Source organism: Eschrichtius robustus, chromosome 6, assembly GCF_028021215.1.
Source record: "Eschrichtius robustus isolate mEscRob2 chromosome 6, mEscRob2.pri, whole genome shotgun sequence".
In the NCBI taxonomy this organism is placed as follows: Eukaryota; Metazoa; Chordata; class Mammalia; order Artiodactyla; family Eschrichtiidae; genus Eschrichtius; species Eschrichtius robustus.
The window spans coordinates 16,039,770-16,067,495 of record NC_090829.1 but is presented as its reverse complement, the minus strand read 5'-3'; the positions used below and the strand labels follow the sequence as shown (position 1 = coordinate 16,067,495).

At 50.0% G+C, this 27,726-nt stretch overlaps 1 protein-coding gene across 1 annotated transcript in view; it reads left to right on the top strand.

Annotated features, from left to right (window-relative positions):
- The first annotated feature begins 2,278 nt into the window (after positions 1-2,278).
- Positions 2,279-27,726, top strand: part of SLCO2A1 (solute carrier organic anion transporter family member 2A1) — a 77,168-nt gene continuing 51,720 nt past the window's right edge. Inside the window, exon 1 of the mRNA XM_068545937.1 lies at positions 2,279-2,374. Within this exon, the coding sequence (XP_068402038.1) occupies positions 2,279-2,374 (96 nt within the window). The remainder of the gene's footprint in view (positions 2,375-27,726) is intronic.

Here is a 27,726-nt window from a genome sequence, read left to right as displayed (position 1 = left end):
AAATAAATCTCATTGAGGCCCCAACTTCAGCTGGGTCTCCGTTACATTTAGCTGCACTCCCCCATAGAAAAGGCAGTTGATGGCAGAAAACCATCTGTGGGCATTTCTGAATAGACCTTTTCTTTAAAGATGATGCTAGTTGTGACAGTGGGCAGAGGCAAGATTAATGGATCAGGACAAGGTGAGGGTTGGAGAGGCTGACCCTGCCTAGGATTCTATCAGAGGACCACGGCAAGGACTCACTTAAGGTTTGAGGAAGAGGCTCCAGTCATGGCGGCCCTAATGCGACCATGACCTTGGCCTGGGCCTCTCTGGTCTCTGCTTGGTTTCACTTGTGAAATGAGGCTGCTGGAATAGATAGCTTTTCAAAGGGCATAGTGTTGCAAGTCTGGGCTTTGGAGTCAGGAAAGCAGGGTTCAGGTTCCAGCTTCATCGCTTACTAGGTGTATGACTTCCAGTCACTCTTTTTGGTTGACCTCATCATCATCTGTAAAATCCAGATTGTGACAGTGCTGATAACTGTTGGGCTAATGCTGGGGTTCTGTGGCATCGTGCCTGGGGGTGCCAGCAGAATGCCTGGCGCAATCCACCATGGCTGCTACAGCCCAGCGCCCAGCACACATTGAGTGCTCTGTGGGGAAGGCCGTTCTTGTGTTGCAAGTTCTCTAGGACGGCTTACTGGTGACCAGAGTTTCATGCCTACTCTGGATCTGGGGCTGCTGCAGGGCTCTGGAAAGCCTCTCTGATGCCCCTCGATCTGTGGGTGAGTAAAGTGGCCCAAGGCCACCCACTGTCCAATAGCTTTTCCTCCAGCACTGTGTGTTGTTGTGTCCAGGGTCCTAGGCCACAGGTACAAAGGAGAAGCCCCTGGACATCGGACAGCCCAGACCAGGCCCAGAAAGGCATCAGGCCTTGGGTAGAAGTAAGAAACCTACATGGTCCATCTGTCCTGTGGCCCCTGTCTTAGCCGAATCTTCCTGGGAGTTGAGGGGCATCTTTTCCTGGGAATAGCTGGGAGTGGGGATGTGAGGGTGGGGTCTTGAAGAGGTTGGTTCTGCAGAGAACTACAGGAATTAGGGAGTTAGAAAAATACCCCTAGAACTGGATTCCTTACTGCAGCTGCTTTGGGCAGACCCTTCTTACCCTTCTCGTGAAAGTGTCACCTTCTTTCTCTTTTCTGCACTACCTCTCCTGGTGGAAAAGATCTTGGGGAAAAAAAAGTAAGCGTCTGTTCTATTCCAGCCCTGAAAAGGAGATCAGTGGGTGCATCCCATTTGTCCACGACCCGCCCCCCCCTCCCCTCAACACTCCAGGCCAGGCGCAGCCATGCTGACACTCGACAGCACCTCCAGTTTACCTTGGCTCCCGTCCAGAGAGTCCAGGCCCAGCCCGGGGCGGCCCCCACCTCTCCACCTTTGTTACCAGGCCCCTCTGCAGCGCAAAGAGCAGTTTAAATATAAATCAGTCCTGGACGCAAACAGAGCCTCGACAAGTCTCAGAGCCATCACCGGAACTGAGAGCCCAGGTTTTCGGCGAGTGCAAACAAGCAGAGACCGACTCCGTCAACCTCCCTGAGCGCGTCGGGAGGGGCGCGGAGGCTCCGCTTCCCTTCACAAGCGTCGGCGCCTCTCCGACCCCCCTGGCTCCCGCTGGCCCCCCCCGCCCCCCGGCGACCCTCGCTCCTCCGCCTGTCTCCTCCGGCCCCCGCAGCCCTGCCAATCCCTTCTCGGGGCCCCTGCAGCCTGCGGGCCAGCGGCATTCACCCCGCCCCGTCAGCGCCCCGGGCGCCCCCCCCACTCCGCAGCCTCCCGCCCCCTCCCTCAGACCTCCCCCTCCCGGGGCCCGCCACCTCCCGCCCCCTCCCGCCCCCTCCCGCCCCCACCCTCCAGCGGGCGGGACCTTCTCCCGGGGCGATCGAGCCTCGCGGGTCCCTGCAGGGCTGCGGGCGCGGAGACAACACCGGCCGGAACGAGGTCAAGCGCAGCCGGCCACCGCGTCACACCTGTCTGAGGGGGCGGCGGCGGGGCGGGGGCTCGCAGCGCCTTTGACACCCGAGGGAAAGAGGGAGGAGGGAGTGCGCGTTTCATCATCGGCGGCGGCGGCGGCCACTTATAAAACTTCTGGGCGCGCACCCTCGCGCTCAGTCTCCTCCGGCCGCGCCGCGTGCCTCCTCCGGCCACCAACGCCGCACCCGCCACCCGCCGGCCGCCCGCCGCAGCCCAGGCGTCCCGGGCCCGCTCGCCCGGCCTCCCACCCCGGGCCCCGCGCTGCAGCCACCATGGGGCTCCTACCCGAGCCCGGCGCGCGCCAGGGCAGCGGCGCCTCTGCGGGCCGAGCCGGCCGCTGTCCCCGCTCTATCTTCAGCAACGTTAAGGTGAGCGGAGAACCCGGGACGTCCTGGCCCGAGCCGCGCCGGGCGCACCTTCGGCGGGGTCCCGGCGTCGGTGCTGCGGGCGCTCGGGAGGCGCTGGGGGGGCGGGCTCCCTCCCTCGCCGTCTATCCGTCGGTGTCGCGCTCCGGGACGCATCCCCGCGGGCCCCGCGCCGCCGGCGAGGGGGCACCTGGCCAGGGAAGCGCGTGCTGGGCGTGTGTGCGTGTGTGCATGTGTTTGCGCGAGTATGTGCTCGCGCGCGTGCTCACACGCCCTCGTCAGGGTAGGAAACAGGGCGATGAAAGTACTTGCTTATTGGGCCAACTCTATTCGGATAGTCCTGGCACTAGCCGAGGGAATTGTTCTGTTCTTTGAAAAAGAACATCTCCGGGGCACCTTTTTGGACTCCTGTGGGCAGTTACTTCGTTAAGGGAGTGGGCTTGGAGTTGCCCGTGTCTTGCGCCTGGTAGGGGACAGGCTGGGGTCCCTCTGAGATGAAGATCAGAGCCCATCTCATCCTGGGTGGCTGGCAGAAGGGCTGTTCTCTGCTAGGCTTTCGTCTTCCCCAAGGGCGGCAGCGCGTGAGCTCTGCTACCTGAACGGGCTGCTGCCTGCAATGCTGAGAATTCCCCCGAGGCTGGCAACGAACACTGCAGCTCTTGGACCAGCTTTCCTGGTCCGGAACTGGCCCCAGGAAAGCAGAGGCTTTTGCAGTCTACTCCGTAAAGTCTAGGCAGGTGCCTGGCAAGTTATGGGGAGTAGGTGAAGGGGTGTAGGCAGTAGTGTGGTGAGGACGCTTTCCTCCCCAGGGGGTCAGGAATGCTTTCCACCCCCTCACAGGTCCAAGAGGACTGGAATGGTTGAATCCACACTCGGGCTTTTTTGCCTCTTCTGGCACGGCAGAAGCAACTGAGGAATGCATCTCCTGTGGTGAGGATGTGGGAGGTTGTAAAGCCCAGGTCTCGGCTCCTTGGGGTCAGGGTGGGAATTATGGTGCAGAGAGGTTGTTTCCGGCAATCACACAATCAGATGGGGCTAGGTAATGCCTCCAGTGGCGCAATTAAGGGGAACCCAGAACATACAAATGGAGGATGGGGGGTCTCTGTGGGCCAGTTATGTGTGTCCAACAGAAAAGGATCTGGAGGTCACAGTGGAGCCCATCTATGTACTTACTCATATTGTTAGCAGTAGAGCTGGGCTCCCCACTCCTGCTTCTGCTCTTTCCCCACACCACACTAAATAAATAAAGGTTGAATTGATTCCATGGTTGGACATAAATAAGACATAGAAATTTTGAAATAGTTTAAAATAATCCTCAAATCTCCTCACCTTTGGCCAGACCCTGATGAGAACACTGTGTGTGGTTTTGATTCCATCATTTAAAAGAGTTTAGAGAAGTTTCAGCAGAGAATTGTGGAAAATTTGGGGTTTATAAGTTAGGAATTGGGAGGAAAGGGCAGGGGCAACGGTTGGGTGGTCTGAAAAGAGAGAGGCCCAGGAGGGAGCCAGGCTGGGGGCAACTCTCTCTGTTTTCACCACTCTTAGGGTTGGGAGCAGGAGGGACAGCTGACAGCGAGGGTAACCCCAAACGAGATTGATCCATTTAGACCCGCCATGAGTCCCTAAAATAAATGAGTTTATGGCAGCAGTTTCTTTGAAGATCTATAAAAATAAGATAATTTATCACGTGCTGATGATTTAGCCACACGTGCCTGAGGCCTGGACCCAGGCCAACTGGCCTCTGGAAGGCTCATACCAGTTAAGAGTTTTTCTGAACTCTAAAAACCAGATTCCTTTAATCATTGCCTCCGTTGATCCATAGTAATTCTAAGACCAGAGTTAGGAGCAACTTCCACTTAGCTTCACTTACCCGCCTGAAACCAGGTAGGAGATTGGATATCTCAAGGCAAATCTGGGGGCTGGAATTCCATTAGTTAAACTCCCTGAATTCGTGTCTTCCAGGGGGTAGGGCTGGCTTCTGGGGGCTTTGCTATTTGATGAGAGATTTCCTTCTCCCAATGAGAGGTTTGGTGGCTGCCATGAACCCTCCCAGGGGGGTATGGACTGCACATGTCATGACATGTGTGACATGGGAGGAACACAGGACACCCAACCTGAGGACCCATCATTTTTCTAGGTTCCTCATTGTTGGGACAGACTAACCAATAGGCTTTATGACAGTCCTGCAAAACGCCACATACCATATGGTTTAGGGAAAGGGGATGAAGCCAGGGGACTCAGATCCAAGCCCCATGCCATCCCCTTACTAACTAGGTAACACAGGGAAGCACTCCTGAGCCTTGGAGTCCTCATGTGAAAAAAAACTGGGTTATATGAACAATTCCCTCCTCCCGGAGGCAGGGTGGAGGAGGCCTTCATAAGGATTATGTGGAATGAGGCAGAGGAAATGGCTTTGTAAACCATGCTGGGCTTTCTGGGATTGACATCACTGTGAGGTCAGTTCTCGCCTCAACAAACAAGACTGTGAATTCAAACGTCATTTAAGGATCGATTATTCCACCAATTACGACTCATTCTATGAGACATAGTTAATAGTTAAGAAAAACTACAGTTAATAATAATATCCAAAAATAGCAATAGTAGCAAACAACAACAGATCTGTCTGAATTTACTGGGAACTATGGAAATATCTTACCCATATGCAGTCCTCATTACAGCTCTGTCAACGGGATGCTGTTACTGTCCCCATTAATGATGAGGAAAACAAGGCTTAGTGAGGCTGGTCCTTTGGGCTTGGATACATAGCCAGAAAGGGTGGAGTGTAGAGCAACCAGGAACGTGAGCCTCCAAGTCAGAACCCCTAACCCCTGAGCGCCCGGCCCTCTCTGTCGCACGGCACTGGTCAGCTCAGCGTTAGCGCGTGGAGATTCCTCAGATATGCTTGTTCCGAGCGGTCAGGGCTTCCTCCAGGCCCTGGTGACACACACATCCCAGCCGTGACCAGGGGCCACTGCCATGGCTGCAGCACAGATCCGCGTAAGCGCTAACAGGCTCAGACCCTTTCATTCCTCCTGATCTCATCGCAAGAGCCTGGTGACTCTCAGGCTCAGGGTGAGTTTTTGGTACTTCCTTCTGCAGGAGTCAATACAATCGTATTTAATCTAGAGACAGTCTCAATTGCCTCTGGGTTACAGCATTCTTAAGAACTAGAGAACCTGCTCGCCAGTCGTTGTCAGAGGGAGCAGTTCGGCATCCAGAACTCCAAAGCTCTAAATTAAAAACAGGTTCATTCAACAATTACGGGGCAGGGGTGGGGGAGCTAGTGGGGAGCCTTTTGGCTAACTTATCCTGGCAGCCTCAAAGAGATCTGTTTCTTCTGAAAATGAAACTTTTGGGGCCAAACTGAGGTTGTCTTATAGAAGGAGTGGTCGATTGGTAATTGCTGCCCAAATTTTGGGAACTTAAACACACCCAGGGCCCCAGTGTAGGGAAATAATGGATATCCAGTCAGTGGGGATGGAAGGCTGGGGAAGAACAGTGGGAAGAAAGGGATAGACAAATCTCACAGCTTGGCCTGGGTGGCTCTGGTGGCCTGTGACCTGTGACCTGGGAGGGAGGCCCCCAAATGAGGGAGAGGTGCTTTGTCCTGGCCTGTGTCCATGACGTCCTGAGGCCTCTGACCCCCAATCATGGGGCAGCAGCTTGGGCTTAACTTCTCAGTTTCCAGAGGAAAGTGCTATATCCCAGCAACCTGCAATCCATGCTTGGGGAGACATTCTGAAGAGAATCCCCTGGGCCAAAGAATTCCTTCTTCAACCTGGTGGATTAAGATATGCTCCTCCCTCCCCAGGGTGTATTTCTCTGACATTGGGGACAGCATATATTATGATCTCCAGGGTGTCTGTCCCCTGAGAGGCCCACCTTGCCCTGCTTGTGTGTGTGTGTTGGGGAGGCAGTTTTGGGGGATGGTTTGGGGGGTGGGGAGGGAGAACTATGGGAATGGGTGGGGTGGAGGTCAAAGGTCACTTAGACCCTTTCCTCCTGCAACTACGCTCAAAGCCCTTCCTAGCTTTCCTCGTGTCTCCTGGTGATGAATTCGTGACCTGTGCTGCCACAGAACAAGTGGAAGAGGGATTTATTTTGAAATAATTATAGATTCATAGGAAAAACAGAGTTGAGAGGTCCTGTGTTTACCCAGTTCCTCCCAAGGATTTCATCTTACATAATTACAGTGTAATACCAAAAGCAGGAAATTGACATTGCCATGATGTGTGAGTATAGTTCCAGGCCATTCGATCATGTCTACAGATTCAGGGAGCCACCACCCCACTGCTTCAAGACAGAACTATCCCATCTCCACAAAGGTCTCCTTCCGACTCCTATCCCTGATATGTTCTCTAGCGCTGTAATTTTGTCATTTTGAGAACATTATATAAATGGAGTCATGCAATATGTGTGTGACCTTTTGAGACTGGCTTTTTTCATTAAGCATAATGCTCTTGAGATCGACCCAAGCTGTTCCATGTATCAGTAGTTTGTTCCTTTTTATTGCTGAGTACTATTCCATGGCATGGATGTATCGTGATTTGTCCAGCCATTCACCTATTGAAGGACCTTTGGGTTGTTTCCTGTTTGGGGCTATTACAAATAAAGCTGCTATGAACAGTCATGTATAGGTTTTTGTGTGGACATAAACTCTCATTTCTCTGGGGTAAATGCCCAGGAGTGCATTTGCTAGGTCATATGGTAGTTGCACGTTGATTTTTAAAAGAAACTGCCAAACTGTTTTCCAGAGTGGCCATAACATTTTACATTTGCCCCAGCAAGGTATGAGAAATTCAGTTTCTCTACATCCTGGCCAGCATTTGGTGTTGTTACTGCTTTTTATTTTAGCTATCCTTTTTTTTTTTTTTTTAAGAATTCCACCCCTACAGAAAGGCACTGCCCCTGGTGAAAATAAACCAGAGGACCCCATTTTTATGCAACAATAGAATGTAAACACCGGCAGGAACCTCCTCCAGATGAAGAAATGGGCCCAGGAGGGGAGGTGACCTATGCAAGGTTACAGGGAACTGGAAGTAGAGTATTTTAACTATTCGAATTGGTGTGTAGTGAGATCTCATCATGGTCTTAATTTGCATTTCCCTAATGGCTGGTGATGTTGAACATCTTTTCATGTGCTCATTTGCCATGTGTATATGCTCTTCACTGAAATATCTGTTCATATATTTTGTCCATTTTTCTTTTCCTTTCTTTCTCTCTCTCTCTCTCTTTCTTTCTTCCTTCCTTTCTTTATTATTTTTGGCTGCGTTGGGTCTTTGTTGCTACGCTCAGGCTTTCTCTGGTTGCGGTGAGCTGGGGCTATTCTTCGTTGCGGTGCTCAGGCTTCTCCTTGCGATGGCTTCTCTTGTTGTGGAGTACGGGCTCTAGGCGCACAGGCTTCAGTAGTTGTGGCATGTGGGCTCAGTTGTTGTGGCTCACGGGCTTAGTTGCTCCATGGCATGTGGGTTCTTCCTGGACCAGGGATCGAACCCATGTCCCCTGCACTGGCAGGCGGATTCTTAACCACTGCGCCACCAGGGAAGTCCCTCCATTTTCTAATTGGATTTTTAAATTGTTGTTTTGAGAGTTCTTTATATAGGTGAGATACAAGTCCTTTGTTGGGCATGTGGTTTGCAAATATTTTCTCCCAGTCTATAGCTTATGTTTTAATCCTCTTAACTGAATCTTTCACAGAGAAAAAGGTCTTGATTGTGATAAAGTCCAATTTACCAATTTTTAATTTTCTCTATCCTGCTTTTAGTGTCATGTCTAAAAACTCTTCACCAAATCCTAACTCCTGAAGGAGAAATCCTCTGTTTTCTTCTAAAAGTTTTATAATTTTACATTTAAATCTATGATCCATTTTGAGTTAATTTTTGTAGAGATGTGAGGTTTAGGTCAAGGTTCATTGTTTTGCCTGTGGTTATGCAATTGTTCCTGCACCATTTGTTGACAAGACTCTCCTTTCTCTATTGACTTGCCTTTGTATCTTTGTTGAAGATCAGTTGGCCATACTTGTGTGGGTCCATTCTGGGTTTTCTATCATGCTTCATTGATGTATGTGTATATCTCTCTGCCAATACCACAATGTCTTGATTACTGCAGCTAAACAGCAAGTCTTGATATCAGGTAAAACTTGATTTTCATTCTGCAATGGAATGATTACCAAACCTTATAACCCATTCAGTTTCTCTTCTACTTTGCCTTTTAGGAAGATTTAAGGACAGATTTAAAGCTTGCTTTTAGTAGGTGGATGGGATCTTACATATTTACATGTTTCCAGCTTTTCTTCTGGCCTTAGCTGAATGGTTGTCTTTTCCCTTGAATTTGATTTTTCAGTCTATGTTCTTAAGCTTTTTCTATTCGTAATGACAGCCCTGCAAGGGAGGTATCAGGATCTCCATGTCATACTTGAAATCGAGGCACATCCAAGACCACATATCCAGTCAATGGCAAAGCAGGAATTCCCACCAGGGTCATCTCACTCCCAGCCCCTTTCTTCCCACGGCCCCAGAATGCCTCTCAGTTCTGGATTCTTTCATCCGTGAACCTTGGGGCCTGAGCTCAGTGATCTCTGAGGTCCTTTCAGGTTCTCAGATTCCTATCTCATGCTAAGTTGCTGATTGAGATGAGACCAGGAGCAGGGCCAGCTGGGTCTGAGCTTTGCCAGGAGACCTGCTCTGAAACCTGGCAAAAGAGGAGGGTGCGGCTGGCTGGGTTGTCTGCGATCAATCCCAGCTCTCTTGGTTTCGTGGACCTTGATTCCCTGGGATGGATTAAGTTTGATCGGGGTGAAGGATGAACCCAAGGCCAGGAGTCTCAGACTACACTGTGCACTGGATGGAGGGGATGATCCTATCCAGTGAGCAGCCCTCTCCCAGAGCTGTCTTCCCAGCCTCGTTGCCTTGTTGGGTGGAGACGCTATGGAGGCTGTGGCTTGGGGAGAGGGCACCAGCCAGCGCAGTAACCCCAGGACTTGTGACCTGTGGGACACTCAGTCTGGTCAGCATTGGCACTGACCCCCACAGGGCTGACCGCTGCCTCTATAAATATGGGCAAACGAACCCTTTCTTTATCATTTAGTGTGCACCAAGTCCTGTAGGAACCTGAGAGTCCTGATGACAAGTTTTATTTTGTTCACCCAAACATCAGCCATACCTATTTATGTTCTGAAGGGTGCTCCATCCAACACCCTTGAGAGATGCTGGCCTAGAGCACAGAAGGCCTCAGTTAAAATGCAGAGGGCACCAGGGAGGGTATAGCAAGCTAGTGGTTGTCAATCTGCCCACCAAGATGCCCTGAATTCTAGAAGGGAGTGACCGGTCTCCACAATGGAGCAGGGCAAGGGGATGAAGGGTGGTGTCTGGAAATGTGGTTTAACTAATCATGAATATTACATTTCTGTAGCATTTTATGTTTCATCCTAGAATCAAGTGTATTTTATATTTTCCTCCACAATATATCTACATGCTTCCAAATAATATGTTGTATTTCCCCCCAAATCTTGGAGTAAGACTGATGCTCCAGGAAGCTATGCCGTGTCTAGCTCACGTCTCCCAGATGTGACCCCAGCTGGAGTTTGGGAAACAACACAGCAAGCCTCAAGTCAGAATTAGTTTTTCTAACCCAGCCAGCTTGTTGGGCATAGAGGGAACCTAGGAAATGTAAGCGGGACAGGTGTGGGGTGTGAGTAGCAGACAGTTCCTGGGCTGAGCCCATGGGACACCCCAGGAGAGGAGCCGGCTAGAGAACGCGGTGCGGCCCCTGCTGGCCTGGGGAAAGGGGACAGTGGCGGAGGGGAGGGGGAGGACGGCAGGCTGCCAGAGCCACACTTGTCCTGCCCGACTGGCTGCCAGAGAGATTTCAGGATGGAATTAAACCGACCACATTCTCAGTCTGTTTTACATGTCCTTCCTGCCTGTGCTCCAGGCCCTTCTGAAATTGTGCTGCTTTACCTTTAATTCACAGTGCATTTGAGGGAAGTGGTGGGGAGCTGAGTGTGGATACCGGAGCCTGGGCCTCACTCACTCGTGAGCCTTTACTGCATGTTTACAGTGGGAGGCTCTTCCCCAGGCTTCGCTGTTTGCACTCAGCTCACGAAGAGACCCCCACGTTTCCAAGAAACAATGGCCTGTAGGGCCCTGCTTCTCAATGTGACCCACTGCCTCCATCTGCCCAGGACCGAGGGGGTTCCTGGGACACAGGACTTTCAGTTTTAAAACTGAAACTGTCTGGGCAGATTGGGATAAGTTGGTCATCCCACTGCCATTTTACAAGAATGGACTTCCACCCACTGACTGTGGGGCAGGGGAGGTGCCCATGGAGAGCCAGGGATGGTGCCCAGCAATGGAAATAAGCCTCAAGGACTCATGGCAGGAAGGAGCTGGAGGCTTCCAGGGAGAAACCAAGCGGCAGGGCCCACTTATGCCTCTTGTTTGTACATGGAAGTCCTCCCGCCTGGCCCTGTTGTGATTTGTGCAGCATTTTTAACCTCTTACTGTATAAAATCCATACAAGTAATGATAAAACTGAGCTATAGAAACATGGTGCCCCTCACTTACAGAATTACTGAATTTCAGAATTGTATATCCCCCAGAGTGAAGCTAGCAGAGCCCCCTCTTCCTGGCCACTCTCCTCATTGTTTCTGGTAGAAAGCAGTCTCCCCTCTCCCACAAGTCCCTCTAACTAGGTTGAAACAGAAAGCCACGTGTCCTGGGCTACCCTCCTCTAAAAGCCGGGCCAGGCTCTGAAGGTGGGTGTTGCTGAGGGGCACGTGCGGCCCTCCGACTCTTGTTGTCCCAGATCACAAAGGTTTCCTCGCTGGTTCTGGTTATCGCTCATGAGGGGACCTCAGGCTTTAGGGAGGCTGGTGGGCCCGGGGTTTCCTGGAACCAGCAGAGACCTTCCCACGATGGGGACCCTCCCAGTTTGTTATGCTCTCAGGAGCCCAAGGCCTGCTCCCGCCCCAGCTCTCACACTGTTCCTTCTTACCCCCGTCTTTCTCTCTTCTCACCCCAGCTCTCGCTTCTCCCTCACTTGGGAGCTTTCATGGAGAGTCCAGCAGAGCCCTGGACAGGTCACTGGGTCCACCCTCCGGCCTCCAGCTGGGCGACATCTCTCTGGAGCAAGTAGACAAGGGGTTCGCTGGGACCAGAGTCCCTGACTTGATCATCAGGGGGCCTGACAGAGACCCTTACGGAGGGCATCCGGCCTAATGCTAGTGGGAACGTTCCTGTGGACCCCTGCCTGTGCCCCAGGCTGTAACGCCCACATCCCACCCACGCAGACTGGCCGAGCCCAAGCGAGGCAGAACCGGCCTTGTCTAGCAGACTGTCTCCAGCCCTGCGCCTTGTCACTGACTTGGAAAGTGAGCCTCAGGGCCTTGTGGCTCCCGCTTCATTTCCACACTGCCTTAGCTGTCAGGAGGCTGCCCTCCTGGGCTCGCTGCCGCGCCAGACTCCTCCCTCTGTGTCCCGGGAAAGCGCAGGCCCACTGAGTCATCATGTGAATTTAATACATAAACACATACAGTTAACAAGGAGCGGGGACAGGCGTTAGTCAAGCCTGTATTGGTTTACCTTAAAGTCACAAATATTTAGAATTCCCACCCTCAGCACCAACACATTTTTAGCCGCAATTATGATTTTCTGAGCTATCATCACAAAGACGGACACGTTTTATTAGGCCACATCTGTGTGATAAAGCATAAGGGGACGTGTGGATATTTAGTTGTGAACGCAAATGCTTTGTTGGGGGGCACCCATGTGTGCCACATTTAGTGAAACAACAAGGGCGGGTCCTTTCAGAAACGCTCTCTGTGCCGCGAGGTGCATGTTGTCCACGTTGTGTGGTGGAGGAGGTGGCAGGCAGCCTGTGGAAACTGCCACATCACACAGTGACAGAGCTGCAATTCGGGCACTCTGTCTTAAGACCCTGTCCTCTGTGGCTGCTCTCCATTTCCCACCACAAACCCCAACCAGCCGAGCCAGGGCTCTGCTACTTCCGTCCCCATACTGACAGACACAGCAGGGCTGCTTATTCCTATTTATTGTTTCATTTTCCTGAACCAAATCTGACACTGGTGGCCCGGAAAGTCTTTCTTCCTCAGTCTTCCTCTCTTGTGGCACGTTGTCTCACCCACAGCACACAAGCGTTGAGACCAGGGACCCGGCGTGGGGTGGGGACAGAGACCAAGTGGCTTAGAAACCCTTCGTGAACAAATAAATGGAAACCCAGTCTGCTGAACAACGTCATGTAACTCATCTGTTCAGAAACTTGTAATGAGGAAACGACTCGTATGGCTAGTTATTGGCAAGGCAATAAATAAATCATGGGACATCCATCTATGAGATATTTACAAGACACGTTTTAAAGTTTTATTGCGAACAGTTTCAACTTGAGGGAAGGGTTCGTTCTATAATGTTAAGCAGAGGCGGCAGGATGGACAACTGTATGAAGATATGATCCAGATTTTTAAAAGTCACGAGACTTAAAGAGGGAACACCTAAACAGAGAGAGTGCTCTGAGTGGGATCCTATAAATCGTTTTTTCTTCTTTGTGACGTTCTATGTTTTCCATATTTCTACAATAAACATGTCCTGCATTTATAATTAGAAAAAACTACCAATTAAAAGCCCTGAAGTCTGCGGTGACACCCACCTTTGCCTGGTGCCGCGAGATCTGTCGTTGTGGTCTATGAAATGAGACGTAAGGTGGGAGGAGGCTGGTCTCCAGGTCCCTGAGGATGCACCAGAGATGCGGCCAGGAGGGCAGCCAGGGGACGGGGTTGTCTGTAAGGACCATTCCTGGGCCCATCACTGTTGTCACTGCGTTTTTACATCTATTGTTTCATTTGAGTCTTATGGCTCCTCAGTGGTGGAGGTGAAGTCAGATAACAATGCTTTAACGCTTAAAGAGAGGCAAAACTATGGAACATTTTCTTTTCTGGGAAGATTGAGAAGTGTTTCTGTCCAGGAAGGCCTCTCTGCTCTGCTGTTGCCCCACTCCCAAGGACTGGCTCAGAGCTTGGGAATCCAGCCCTAAGGGTTGGCCAGACATCTTAGGGGAGTGAGTGTACCTGATCAGCTCCGTGCCATGTAGGAAGAATGGGCCTCAGGGGGAGGTGATGAGGGCAGAGTCTGGGACAGGATCTGCTAAGGGCTGCCTGGGGTCTGGTCCTGAGCCTGGAGTTTTATACTTGGGAGGATGTGGTGACATGCCTGGGTTGGCTTTCACACAGTCATTTTGGTGAGCCTTGAGTCAGTTGGTGACCCACTGTTTGCAAGGCAGGACTCTGCTGATGTCATAAACAGCAGGGGTTTCAGAACTCGGAGGCTAGGAATGGTGTAAGGACAGCTGCCTGAGATGCATTCATTTGTTCATTTATTCATGCAACACGTAATTATTGATCACCTACCATCAACCATTGGAGGTACAGTGATGAACAAAACAGAGTGGGCCATGCCCTCATGAGAGATGTAAACAGTGGGCAGATGCACAAATAGATGCAAAATTATAAGATGTGTCAAATAAGAGGGGAAAGAACTGGGTTTTGTGAGGGAGGAGAAGGTAGAAACAGAACTGCGTTCTGCTCAATACATCTGGGACCACAGACTCTGAACTCTAACATGCCACCTTCTTGCTTCTGCTATTTAGCCTCTGCATGGGGAATGCAACCATGAATCAGGCAAGGTCCCTGTCTTCCAAAGGCTCTGGTTAGTTGGGATAAGATGGGTCGTAAAGAACTATAGTGAATTGTGGTTTTCATCCATATGACAGGTTTACAAAACATGGGACCCTCCCACTACAAATACCTAGAGTTGCTGCATAAAATAGAACACCATCAAATATTTAAATGCGGAGCTGAACTTGGAAGAAAGAAAGTGAAATCTTCAGGGGCAAGAAATGATGAATGAGTTGGACACCCAAACAATGACTATACCAGCAGGGGTTGAGGGGAAGCTGTGTGTAAAGAAACCCTCAAGAAACTCCTGTTGCAGATTGGGTATTAGTAATCATACAGGCAGCGAAGATGACATGGGGAGCCGGCACGAAGACTCATGCATGAAACTGGGTCCCTTGCTGAGAAAGGAACCCGTAAAACTTTGCCCACCACCCTGTTAGAGGTAAGAGGTATATCTCTAACAGGACCTCTGGGTAAAATAATTCCGCTGAGAAATCAAAACACCAAGTCCAAGCCACATGGACTTGGAAGCAGAATGTATACTATCCACACGGTATGGGAATCTCTAAGCAAATAAATTAGGATAAGAAATTCATTCCGGGCTGGTGACGATTCTTTGCCATCTGGTAGACACAAGAGCAAAACCACTCTGGAGGGATACTTCTACAGTCCAGACCAACTGGAATCCCCAAGAGAAGACAATGGCCGTGGAAGAGGAGCTTAGGGTAAACAGTTATACAGGAAATGACCCATCATAAGCCACAGGCAGTACATATATTCAGTGAGGAAGATTAGCACCTCAAGATTTTAAGATAATGGAACATTTTGAAAGAGACTATAAAAATACATTGAAATGTTTAAAGAAGTGTAAGAAGAAACAGAAAACGCCAGGAAAGAACAAACGCTGTGAAAAAGGAACAGGCAGATTTGAGAAACAAATGGGAATTCTATACATACAGAAAGTAAAAATTCAGCGAATGGTTAAATAGCAGATTAGGTACAGTGATTGGTTAATTAACAGATTAGATAATTTCCCAATTTGAAGTCCTTAACTTAATGACATCTGCACTAAATGATAATTAGTAAGTGGAAGATAGGGTTGAAGAAGTCACCTGAATGCAGCACAGAGGAATAAAGAAGTAGAAACTGTGACACTTCACAGAGGAGAAACGTGGCAAGCACTGCCTTGGCCAAGTGACCAAGGTTAGCATAATCAGCGATAAGTCGTCTTGAAAATATGTACCCTTTAACTAATGTGCTGAGAAGGGCGGTTTACCTCTGTGGCCTTCCTCCCCCAAAAAACATAACCCCAGTCTAACCATGAGAAAATCATGGACGAACCCAAACTGGGGAGCGTTCTACAAAATACCTGACCAGTACTTCTCCAAACAAGGAATGTCTGAATGTCTGAGAACTGTCACAGCCAAGAGGAGCCTAAGGAGACCTGATAACCAAATGTGATATGGTGTCCTGGATGGGATCCTGGGACAGAAAAAGAGAAAAGCTAATGAGATTTGAATAAAGTATAGTTTCGTGAGTAAAAAAACAAAACAAAAACAAAAGAAGTGGAAACTGTAAAAGGCAAGTTAAGAGACATGAAAACAGTAAAAATAAAGTCCAATGTAAGTCTGAAATGAGTCCCCAAGAAGAGAAAAGAATGAATAGGTGATAGTCAATACTGAAAAAATGACAGAGAATTTCCAGAATTAATAAGACATATGGTACCTCAAAATAAAAAAGCACAGTAAGTTCTGACAGGAATTTACAAAAAAGTACACCTATACATATCATACTGGAACTGCAGAACAGTAAAGACAGAAAAACTTTAAGAGGTACTAGAGCAACATTATAGATTACGCATAAGACTCAATAATTAGACCAATAACAGTCTTCTCAAAATAAACAGATATACTAGAAAATAATGGAATACGTTTCAATATGCTGAAAGAAAATTACCACCAAATTCAAATGTTATAACTAAATGATAATTCAAGAGGACAAATAGAGATTTTCAAACAAAGGCAGAGAATGTACTAATCGTGAGTCCTACTAAAATAAACTACGAAAGGATGAAATTCATAAAGCAAGAAATCAAACACAGGAAAAGATGATACAGAATGGTAGTAATTATTGATTGTGAATAGACAAAAATAATAATGATTTATGGAGGGCAGAAAAGATGGAAGTAGAATAAGACATACCAATAATATGAAGAATTGGCAGGGAAATTTGGAGTTAAAATCTTAAGTCCTTGGCTTGCTTGGGAGGAGAGTGGAATAATTAATTAACTTTAGACTTTCTTAAGTCAAACATTAAGTTAAAATGTATGGGTAATTATTCAGTGTAAAGACATTGAATGCATACCTTCCAAAGCAGAAGACTGTAAAAAGTAGAAACCTAATCAACCAAAAGAGGGCTGGAAAAGAGGAGAATAAAAGGCAAACAAAAACAAACAAACAAAAAACATTATGGTAAATAGGAGCACAATAAAATGAGGTGGACATAAATCTAGGTTTATCAGAAAATGGAGTTCTTTCACCATTTCAAAGCTAGAGACAGACTGCCTAAAAGAGAGAGAGAGAGAGAGAATCTAGTTTCATGCTCTTTAAAAGAAAATGTTGAAAATCAAAGGACAAAAGAAGATATATCAGGAGAATACCAACTAAAGAAGGAAGATTTATCTACTTTAATAACAGAAAATAGTGTTTCGGGCAAAAAGAATGACGGATTGTGAGATGTCTGCAATGTCTAAAACTGACTAGGATATGTGGAACCTAGAAAAATGGTACAGATGAACCAGTTTTCAGGGCAGAAATAGAGACACAGCTGTAGAGAACAAATGTATGGACACCAAGGGGGGAAAGTGGCGGGGCGGGGGTGTGGTGGGATGAACTGGGAGATTGGGATTGACATATATACACTAATATGTATAAAATAGATAACTAATAAGAACCTGCTGTATAAAAAATAGATAAAATAAAATTCAAAAAAAATAAAATTAAATTAAACTGACTAGGGACTAATATCTAGACTGTACAAAGATCTCCTGCTAACCAACAAGAAAAAGACAAGAAACACAGTAGAAAAATGTGTGAAGGATTTGGGCAGGTGGCCTGGAGTGCCAGCTGGCTCCATCTCCTCTCTCCTCTTCTCTTAATTCCCCTCGTCATTGTCTTCCATTGTAAACCTCTGTCCTCTTCATGGCTGAGTCATGGTCAGCAACCAGCTTACCTGCTGCCCTTCATTTAGTTCCAACCTGAAAAACTACTGGGGCAGGACTCTCATTGGTTCAGCTGGGTCACGTGCCCTGAGGCAAGGTGGGGTCTCTGGGGGCTTCTCATAGTTGAATAGGTATGCTTTTCTAAATAAGGGGGAGCGCTGTTCTCAGGAGGGGGGCTGAACAGACAAGACTGTTGAGACTCCCTGTGGAAAGTTGGAGAACAGACCCCAGGAGACGTCAAAAAAGGGGAGGTGTGGTTCTGCCGAGGGAAAAGAAGCGGCCTGAGTGAGGGCATTGAAGCGGGGGAAGATGGGGAGGGTTGATATGAACCAGGGATTGTATTAGTGTACTACTGCTGCTGTAACAAGTCACCATAAGCCTAGTGGCTTAAAACAACATGGATTTACTCTCCTACAGTTCTGGAAGACAGAAGACCTAAAATCAAGGTGTTGGTAGGGCTGTGTTCCTTCTGAAGGTTTTAGTGAAGAATCTGTTTCCTTGCCTTTCCTAGTTTCTAGAGGCCACCAACATTCCTCGGCTTTTGGCCCCTTCCTGCATCCTCAAAGTCGGGAGTTCAGCATCTTGAAATCTCTCCTTTTCATCTTTTATTCTGACTCTGACCCTCCTGCCTCCCTCTTATAAGGACCCCTGTGATTACACTGGACTCTTTCAGATAATCCAGGATAACCTCCCTATGCTAAGAATCTTAGTTCAATCATATCAGCCAAGTTCTTCTTGCCATGTAAGGCAACGTATTCACAGGTTCTGATATCAGTACACAGGCATTGGGGAGGCCATTATTTTCTCTACTGTAGGGTTTAATCAAACCAGAGCCAATAGAAGATACAAACACACACACATGTATGTGTGTGTGTGTGTGTGTGTGTGTGTGTGTGTGAGTGTATATATATATATATATATATATATATATATGTATGCATTGAGAGATTAATTTCAAGGAATTGGCTTATACAGTTGTGGGGGCTGAATAAGCAAATACAAAATTCACAGGGCAGGCAGTCAGGAAAGGCTGATCACAGGCATTGGGCCAAAGCTCCTATTCAGGGGAATCAATCCCTCTCTCTCTCTCTCTCTCTCTCTCTCTCTCTTTTTCTCTCCACCCCGCTTTTAAGGCCTTCTGATTAATTGAATCAGGCCCACCCAGATTATCAGATTATCTAAAACAATCTTCCTTAAAATTATATATTTTAATTACAGCTGCAAACTCCCTTCATAGCCAACACCTAGATTAGTGTTTGATTGAATAACTGGGGACTGTAGCGTGGCCAAATTGACAAGTCAAAAGCACTGTCACAGGTCAAAGGGCAGTGACATTCAGGGCAAGTATGGGACAGAATGTCCCGCAGGAAGGAGAGGTGAGCCCCCCTGGGCAATAGACCTGCAGAAGGAGGGGCGTGGGGGACCAGAGGGGCTTTGCTGACATCACTGATGGGAGGAAGCTGTGCTTAGGGGCGAGCTTCCACAAGGAGGCGTGCAATGGGGCATTCCATCCTCTTCTTCCCACAGTTTGAAAATTCCACGATCGGGCTGTGCTTCCCTCCCCTACTCAGAGCAGATGCCCAGCATATCACCAGCGTCTCAATGACCCTTCCTACGCTGCCCACCAGTATTTGTTCTGTGACCTGCTGCTGAGGTCACAGCCCCCTGGGCTGCAGACATGAATCTCCCGCAGTGTTGGAAAGGTGGGTGAGCTCACGTCTGCTCCTCCCAGGGCTGCGGCTGGTAGGCGTCCAGTATCTGCTCAGCTAATCTTTCCCTATCTAAAGATGCTTATTGATGATTTCATTCAGGAGTCTTGAAACCTGCCAGGAGAGAGTCCAGCCAAACAGACCAGGTGTGGAAGATGAAATCACATTCCCTTGCACTTGCGGTCAAGAGCTCCACGCGAGGCAGTTCAAAGGAGTTGGGAGGTGGATGGAAGTTCCTAGTCAGAGCTAATTGTGGGGCGCTCTCGGCCCACATGACAGCGCGGACAGGGCCTCACTGTGCGAGCAGACCCCGTACCCAGATGGGCAGATGGCCAAGGGGAGGGCAGAGACATCAAGGGTGTGTCTCAGTTTTACCCGCATTCCTTTGTAAAGGGTTTACACAGACGATGGGCCTTGTCTCCAGGAAAGAAGTGCCCAGAAGTAAGGATTTGGGTTAGAGTTTGGGGGACCTACTCGAGTCTGAGGCAGTGGTTCCCAAAGTGTGGTCCCTGTACCAGCAGCCTCAGCGTCACGTGCGAGCTGGTTAGAAATGTGAATTCTTGTGCCCTACCCCAGATCTACTGAATCCAAAGCTGGAGGTGGGGCACGCTGCTTTAACAAACCCTCTAAGCGACTCTGATGCACCCTAAAGGTCGAGAACCTCTGCTCTAAGGCAAGGCACATATCAGAGCACTGATTCACAGGCAGAGGGCACTGAGGTGGCTGTGATATTCTTGTCCCCAAGGTATTCGTTGAAGTGATTGATGGGAAGTAATTGTATTAAACTGAAATGGTCCCCAGGGAGCACGAGTCTCTCGAGTGGAGAGGAACTGATGGGAGGAACTTAGGGGAGCATTCTAGACGGGCCAGTGACGGCCTCCCAGAGCTCCCTGTGGAGAGAGGAAGGGGGGTGGGGTGGAGCAGAGCCTTCTCGGCCTTGAGGAGCACGGCGGCCACACGCTGGACTTCAGAGAATCTCCAGGGGAGCTCAGGGCACACAGGCGTGCTGTGCTAGGCTGAGTTCCATTTTGCTCTCTTTTTTCCCACAGGTAGTTTGGAAATGGCAAATGTTCTCGGAGGCCGAGGTCAGGGGCATTGTAACTAATGATATTTATAGCTTAAAGCTTACTGTAGGTAAACAGGGAATTTGAGGAATTGGTTTGCTTTCCCCTTGCTCCCACTCCTGCCCTCATTTCCTGTGTTTAGACTGGCCATTTCACGGCACAGAGAAGACCTTGACAGCCTAAACGACCCCTCCCGGCAGCAGTGGAGATCCCTGTGGCCCACTCCCCTGCTCGCTCCCTGGGGCCCTGGGCAGCGGGGGTGGGAGGGAGCAACGGAAGGTGTGGGTACCAGGAAAGGATGTTCAGTTGCTTTCATCTAAACGTGGCTTTGTGATGGGAAAGAGGCTAGCATGCCTCACTTGGCCCCCTGCCTTGACCTTTCCGTGTAACAGTTTCCTTTCCTCTCTCAGGCCAAACCTGGGACCTGAGGAAACTTTTCCAAGAAAGGCTTTGGGCATTTTCTGTAGTGCTGACTGAAATCCTCTCCTGTCAGCCGAGGGCTGGATCCCACCCAGTTTCTTCTACCTTCCCCTCTCCAGGCCCCGCAACTGTTTCTCCCTCTTCCCTGCTCCTTGCTGATCTGAAGAGTGGAGTGGGAAGGAAGGCAGACATGGCGGAGGGCAACGGGAACACCTTGGGAGGCACATAGGAAAGCCCAGGAGGTGAGGCCATGGAAGGAGCAGCCCTCAGCCCAGAAAAGTCCAGAAATAAGTTGATGTGATGGAGAGAGTAGAGCTGGAATAGAGGCTCCTTGGGACAAAGATGTCCCAGGCCACTGTGCTCGCCGGGGGTGACTACAGAAGACCAAGTAGATGCCCTGACCACCCTCATCCTGATGCAGCCTTCAGTGACAAACCTGCCCACCCCTGGAGAAGGGGACCAGATGGGCAGACTTCTACCCATTTAAAGACTAGTCAAAAGACTGGACTTGGACCAAATCATGTTAGAAATCAAATAGCCTCTGTCAGGCGCCAGATCCTTTGTCTTTCAAGTCAGAATTCACATGTCCCAGAGAGCCTCATCAAAAGCCCCTTTGTCCTCCTGATTCTTCTGCAAATTTAGCAAGTGAAGTTCTGTTAGGAGATATCCTTGGGGCTCCTTGCAGGCAACCTGTCCATCTTACAGACGGTGACTTGCAGCTGTGTGAAGTCTAACAAGGCATGAGGCTCTGACCTCTGGGAGAAGGAGCAAAAGGTAACAGAGATAATAGGACAAGACATCTTCCCACAACTGCGGTCTTGCTCAAAGAGTGCCAACATAAAGCCCTAGGGGGATTTATTTCAAGACCCCAAATAGTAGCTACCGAGTCACCATTTTAATGTAGTGATTAGTCCTTGGATTCCGTTTGGTCCTGAGGGGATCTTCTCCTTTCTTCTTGGGGTGTGGGGTTAAAGAGCTGTCAGAAGTGAGGGCATCTTTCCCTAGAGGTACCTGCCGGCTAGCCTGAAACCAGGGATGGCTCCCTGGATGTCCACTTGGGTCTTCCCCTGCCCCACAGCCCACCTCTGCCTCCCACCATTCACCCTGCTCCGCATTGTCTTTTGAGCTCCTTGCTTCCCTTTCCTTGGTCTTCAGATGCCCACTCACCATCCCCCACTTCTCCTTAGTCATCAGGTCATGACCTTCTCCCCTGATGATGTCCCTGCTGACTGCCACCCCCTGACCAGAGGCTTCTTCGACCTTGTCCCAAGATCTTTCATTGGCCTCCCTGCCTCTACTCTGTTACAGCTTAACCTTTCTAAAAATGTTTGACATGCATTATCCCTGCTCAGAAGTCATCGGTGATGGCCAGAGAGAGAGAAAATTCTGTGGCTCCTCTCGGGTACCAATCCTCTTACTTGACTTGGTTTTCTGCTCTCACTTAGCGAGAACTTTCTCAGACGAACCAGATCATTTCCTGACCCCTAATCACGCTTGTGTTTTTCTACTCTTCATTTTGCCTCCTGGGCCTGGGATGGCCCCTTTTTTCCATTCCACTTTCTGATGTTCTCCTCGTCCTCAAAGACCTAAGTCCAACCTCACTTTCTCCAGGGACCTCTCCCTCACCCTCGTGTGTCCTGAGCCCCTTTGGCATCTGCCATATTGCCTTGAGAGTAGTTGCCACTACTGTGTACACATACCCCATCTTATTAACAAACTGCCCCAGAGGAGTCTAGCCCTGCTTGGTCTCCCCTGGAATATGCTTGGCCCATAATGATATTCAATAAATATTTGCTTACCACATTACTTCAAATGTTCCTTCTGGGCAAAATAAGCAATAATGTACCCCCTGCCACACACACACACACACACACACACACACACACAGCCCCCAATAAGATCTGTCAAAGCTGGCAGGCCACGGGAACTGTAAACTGTGCTTGCACCTTTGCCAGAGGGAGGTGCCATTTCAGTCTTCATAGGGAGACACAGCCTCCAGTGAAGGATGTCTTGACTTGTGCATGTTTTGAAGTAAATGAGGGTCTTCGGGAGCGGATGCCCGAATCACTGCTCTGGAATCACGAGTGTGATGGCGTCGGAGAGAGGGGTCCACAGGTCCCTGTGGGGGTATGTGTCAGCAGCGGAGTAGCCTAAATAAGGGACCGGGAAGGCTTCCTGGGGAAGCGATGCTCAAACAGCGCTTGACAGGGGAGTCAGTTAGGCCAGCAAGGAGGCCAGGGAAGGGACAGGAGAATGTTCTAGGCATAGGGCAGCATGCACAAGGAGTTGTAGCCTGGATGAAGAGGGCTGAGTTCAAGTTCAGTGTGACAGGGCTGCACAGCCCTGCAAGGCGAGGAGGCCTCTTTCAGTACACATGTTGCAGACTCAGGTTTAGAGCAAGTGTGGAAAAGTCAATCAATCTGGAGTTCTGTCTTTCACAAGGTCTAAAAAAAATGGTGGGTAGACATTCTCTGGCCTGTGGAGAAATGCCTGCAGACTGACTCTGCTACCTGGGAGAATTTGCCATCAGCCGAGAAGGCAGAGCACCCTACAGGACAGCTTCGAAGGGAAGGAAGGAAGCAGTCTCAGCTTGTGGAGAGAAGGAAGGCCCCTCCACTCCACACGGGCTTCCTGTAACTACTTGGCTCCCACAGAGGAGAGGTCTGTGTTGGGGGAAAATCCTCATGGAACGTGAGCAGTCAGGCCCCCCCAGGTGTGGATAGAAGGCAGAAGAGCCTGGGAATGAGAGGGGGGCACCCAGGGCAGGGGAGTGGAGCCCAGAGGCAATCAAATCAAGGGTAGGAGAGAGTGAGGCAGGAAATGGGTGACCAGCGCAGGAGGCTACGGCTGTCTTGGTGTTTGTCCACAGAAGACGATGATGAGTAATAGCGGATTTAAGAAAATAGCTGGGTGAATTTGGAGGGACTCGAACAATTGAAAAATAAGGCAACCTGCTTCCTCAGTCAGCTGGAGAGCAGGTGAGCGCAGACTCTCTCCGAAGCTGGAGGAGGAAGGGTGGTGGGGCCGGGAGAGGTGCACCAGGCTTCTAGTAGGGTCAGCTGGGGACATCTGGGCCAGAGGGACAGGATTCTGTCACTGAACTGAGGGAAGAGGACCAAGGGAGTTGCAGGTGTGCCTCTAGTGACTGCCAGAAATCCTTGGCTTTTAGCCACATCACTCCATTCTGTGCCTCCAGTGTCCTGTGTCTCTGTTCCCAAACTTGCTCTTCTTATAAGGACACTCGTCTTTGGATTAAGGCCCAGCCTAATCCAGTATGACCTCACCGTAACTTGATTATATCTGCAAAGGCCCTATTTCCAATTAATATCATATTCACAGGTACCAGGGGTTAGGCCTTTGACATATCTTTTTGGAGGACCCAGTTCAGCCCGTAATACCCAACAAAGAGGCTGGGGACAGCACAGGTGACAGGGAATGTCCTTAGCAGAGGCAGAGGGAGTAGGGTGGAGAGAGAGGTGAGATCAGTCGTGAGGATCATAACGGAGATGCTGGGGGACCACCTGGGGGGTTGGAGGGGAGAGGGGCTTGTGAGAGGGTGAAGTGGAGGCCCACAGGGCATGGTGGCGACAGATATTCTGGTTTCCTTGCCAGAGTCATCTGCAGGAGGTGCAGCCCTTTGGGTCAACATCCTTGGTATTTTGACTGTCACCGGTCAGTGGGGAGCCGGGACCACCAGGTTCCACGCCCCTCCAGGGATCTCCCGGAGGGCAGGTGGTGGGATCTGGATTTGTGCTCAGCACTTAGGGAGAACACGTCATCCTCTTGAGGCATCTGATGGGATAGAGAGGTTTGAATGTTGGACAGTCTTTTCCTCCTGCCACCCTTCCACCTGCCGCCAGAAAAGCAGAGGGACGGCATGCCCACGAAGTGTAGGGATTGTCCTGTGTAGGGACCATCTGCTGGGAACATCTTATCCTGGCTGCCGGGGGGCCTCTCCTCTTGGCACGGAGTTTTCAGGGAGCTGCCGTGGCTTTTGCAGTGATGGGGGTGGGGGTGGGGGTCTTGGAAGGAAGCAGGCGTCTGTGAGAACAGCCGTGGTTATGAATGTTGGGTCCCCGGCAGGCAGAGGAATGCCGGGATGATCAGGCTGGGGTATGGGAATGCTTCCGCGCAGGAGAGCGTCGCTGCCACTGACAGCCTATCGCAGGGGAGTCCCCGCCTCTGCGAGCGCAGGCGGCGGCGGGACACGCCTTCTGCGTCCGTGCGGCTCCGGAATGCCACAGCTTCGGGAGGCGCTCTGACACCAGAGCAGCTAGCGAGAGCGCCAGTGGGACGAGGAGCAGTCCCAGCGTCGTGGCGTCCACGCACGCCTGTGCCTTGGCCTCTCTTGGTGGGCGGCGGGCCCACCCTCGTCTCAGGCGTCTTCTGTCTTTGACTCTGTTACAGGTTCTCGAAGCTGGGTTCTCAGACCTCCACAATGGCTTTGCTGGGGCTGGGCGTGCTGTGGTTTATCAGGAACTCGGCAGCCTCTGAGGGGGTGGGCACAGGCTGCCGGGCAGCGCTTCCCTGGGCGAGGGCTCCTTCCTTGTCCCAGCGGGGCACCCACCGTTCCCGATGGAACCTCAGACTCCCCGCCGGGCAGCCTTGGGGGGACACCCAGACACAACCTCCCTCACTGCTCAGTATGTCTCCAGTCTCTTTCCTCCTAAAAAACCTGGCAGGGCCAAGAGGTGAACACAAGTCCAGGGGTTCATTTCTCCAAATGGAGATGTTTGGGAGCTCTGATGTGCCTCTGGCTCTGGGTGTCACCCTGATGACGGTGAAAGAATTTACAAGGGTTTGCTAAGTAATTGATTTACCTCCTTGGGAGATAAATGGGCACAGTAGCAGGGGGAAAAAAAGAAAAAAGACCCATTTGTTCAAGGAATTCATGATCCACATTGATAATTTTACATCCACTTACTTATGGCTTACAGGTGTCTATGTAACCGGTGGTGTCATTCCCTGAAATTCATTCTTTCCCGTTGATTTGTTCATCGCCAGATATTTGCTGAGTGGACTGCCTCTTCCTCATAAAGTAGCAGCAGTGCTTCTGTGGTCATTTTCCTCCTCCGCGCAGCTGGCTGGCAACAGCTATGCTCTGTGTGCCAGGATTGCCACAGGGCACCAAACACTTAAGGTGGTTGTAACTGCAATCTGGGCTCAGGGCCATGAAGTAACAATGGAGAATGTGTAACAGGAGGGACATTCTTTGCCATCATATAGATAGGTGAGTAGAAGCTAAGCAAGGGAGGGGGTGGGAATGAAGAGCCCCTCCCTCCATAGAGAGAATGGGCCCCACCACCAAAGGCTCTGAGGCAACACATCATCTCACATGGGCCATGAGTTTTCCAACCAGCTACAAATTTCAACTGCCTGTTACCCCAGACCGAATGTAGGTAGCTTAGTACCCGAGGAGAGACCATGGTGGTGGGAAGCTCAGCGAGGCCGGAGGTGGATGGGAGCTGGAACAGGGAGGGCCCTGTAGGCTGGGGTGCTCTGCTTGATTTTGATCTGAGCTGGTGGGAATCCATTGAAGGGTTTTTTCACAGTGTCATGACAGGCTCTGGTCTCCATCTTCAGAAGATCACGCTGACACACTATATGATCGTATTTCTGTAAAATACAAAACTGACAAACTAACCTGTGCTGCTAGAGGCCAGGAGAGTCGCTACCCCGGGGCGGGGGGCGGTGGGGGGTGACCGAGAGGGCACTAGAGGACGTCTGGGAAGCCGGAAATGTTCTGTTTCTCTGTCTGAGTGCTGGTCCCTCACGTGTCCTCGGCATGTGACATTTTTATCAAGCTGTACCCTTGTGACTTGTGCCTTTTTTTGGTGAATGTTATACTTAAATAAAGTTTCTTAAAAGATCACTCTGGCTGCTGGTTAAAGAATAGATTGGAAGCAGGAAGGAGTGGGCTTGGGGAAAGGGTAGGAACCTGTGGTAGTGGCCAGATGGTGTCTGGACGGGAGGTGGCAGTGGAGGTGGAGATGCGGCGTGGGCTGGAGCCTTGGTTTGGAGGTCGAAGCACCAGGGCGAGAACTGGAACCCAGAGGAGGCAGCGCCGGCTAACGATACTCGATAGTCGTTTGGGGCGTGAATTTCAGATACTGATGATTGGGAGTAAAGTTGAACTGCGTGGGAAGCAGGGGGTTGAGGTGGGAGGTCCACATGGAGACTCCAGCACACCGCCGAGGATGACCTCTGGGGTGGACGAGTAGGACCCCCAGGGTGAGTATGTGCAGAGAGATGGGCAAGGGGGCTGAGGACAGAACCTCGGGTGAGGCGGCAGGAAAGAGCTCCCACAAGAATTTCTAAGGAGAAACACTTAGAGAGCCTGCAAGAGCTCAGGGGTGGCGATGACATCACAGATGGTGAGGGGCAACAGGAGTGTCAGATGCCGCAGGACTTGGGTAAAGCCGTCGTTGGAGAGCCCACTGGATTTGGCAGTTAGGTAACCGGCAATCTTGGTGAAAACAATGTCAGTGATGCCTTCTTTGCCCAAACTCTCGTGTGCTTGAGCTGCTGGGTGGAGCAGAACGAGGGCGTGACATGGCTTCAGTCCGTTGCTACAATTTACCAACTGTGTGACATGAGAACTTTGTAAGCTTCCCTGAATCTCAGTTTCCTCATCCATAAACCAACAGAATCATATTTGCCTCTCAGGGTGGTATGAGGATTCACTTTATGCAGGAGATATTTATTGAACATTTGTTACGTGCCAGATAAGCAGCCAGATGCAGAAGATACAGGGTGACCAACAAACAGGAAGACAGAAGTTAATCATTAAACAAACAAGATGAGTGAGGAAAATAGCCCCTCAATGCTTCCCTGTGGCCATGAGCCAGGCTTCTTGGGCAGTGGGGGTCCCTCCTTCCTGGCTGGCTTCCCAGGGATCAGCTCCCAGGGTCCTGGGCTCTTCTGATACCACGTCCCCACACCCCACTTTCTCTCTCTGAAAAACTAAATTCCCCTTCCTTGAGGGCAGGAAGGGAAGAGCTTAATCTGCAAACCCTTCAGGGAGGTGAGGAAAAATATTAACATCCCATCCTGTTACACAAAGAATAGGAAGAATATAAAATAGGTGAAGTTTCTATATTAATACAGTTTGAATGTTCTTTTCCTGCCATGAATGGATTCAAAGCAGTTTCCCTAATGACTCCTTACTTCACCTAACAAACTGATCTTGTGCCAACTTCCAGAGAAGACAAATGGCACTTGTTTTCTGTGAAGGAAAGCTTTTCCGACTTAAAAAA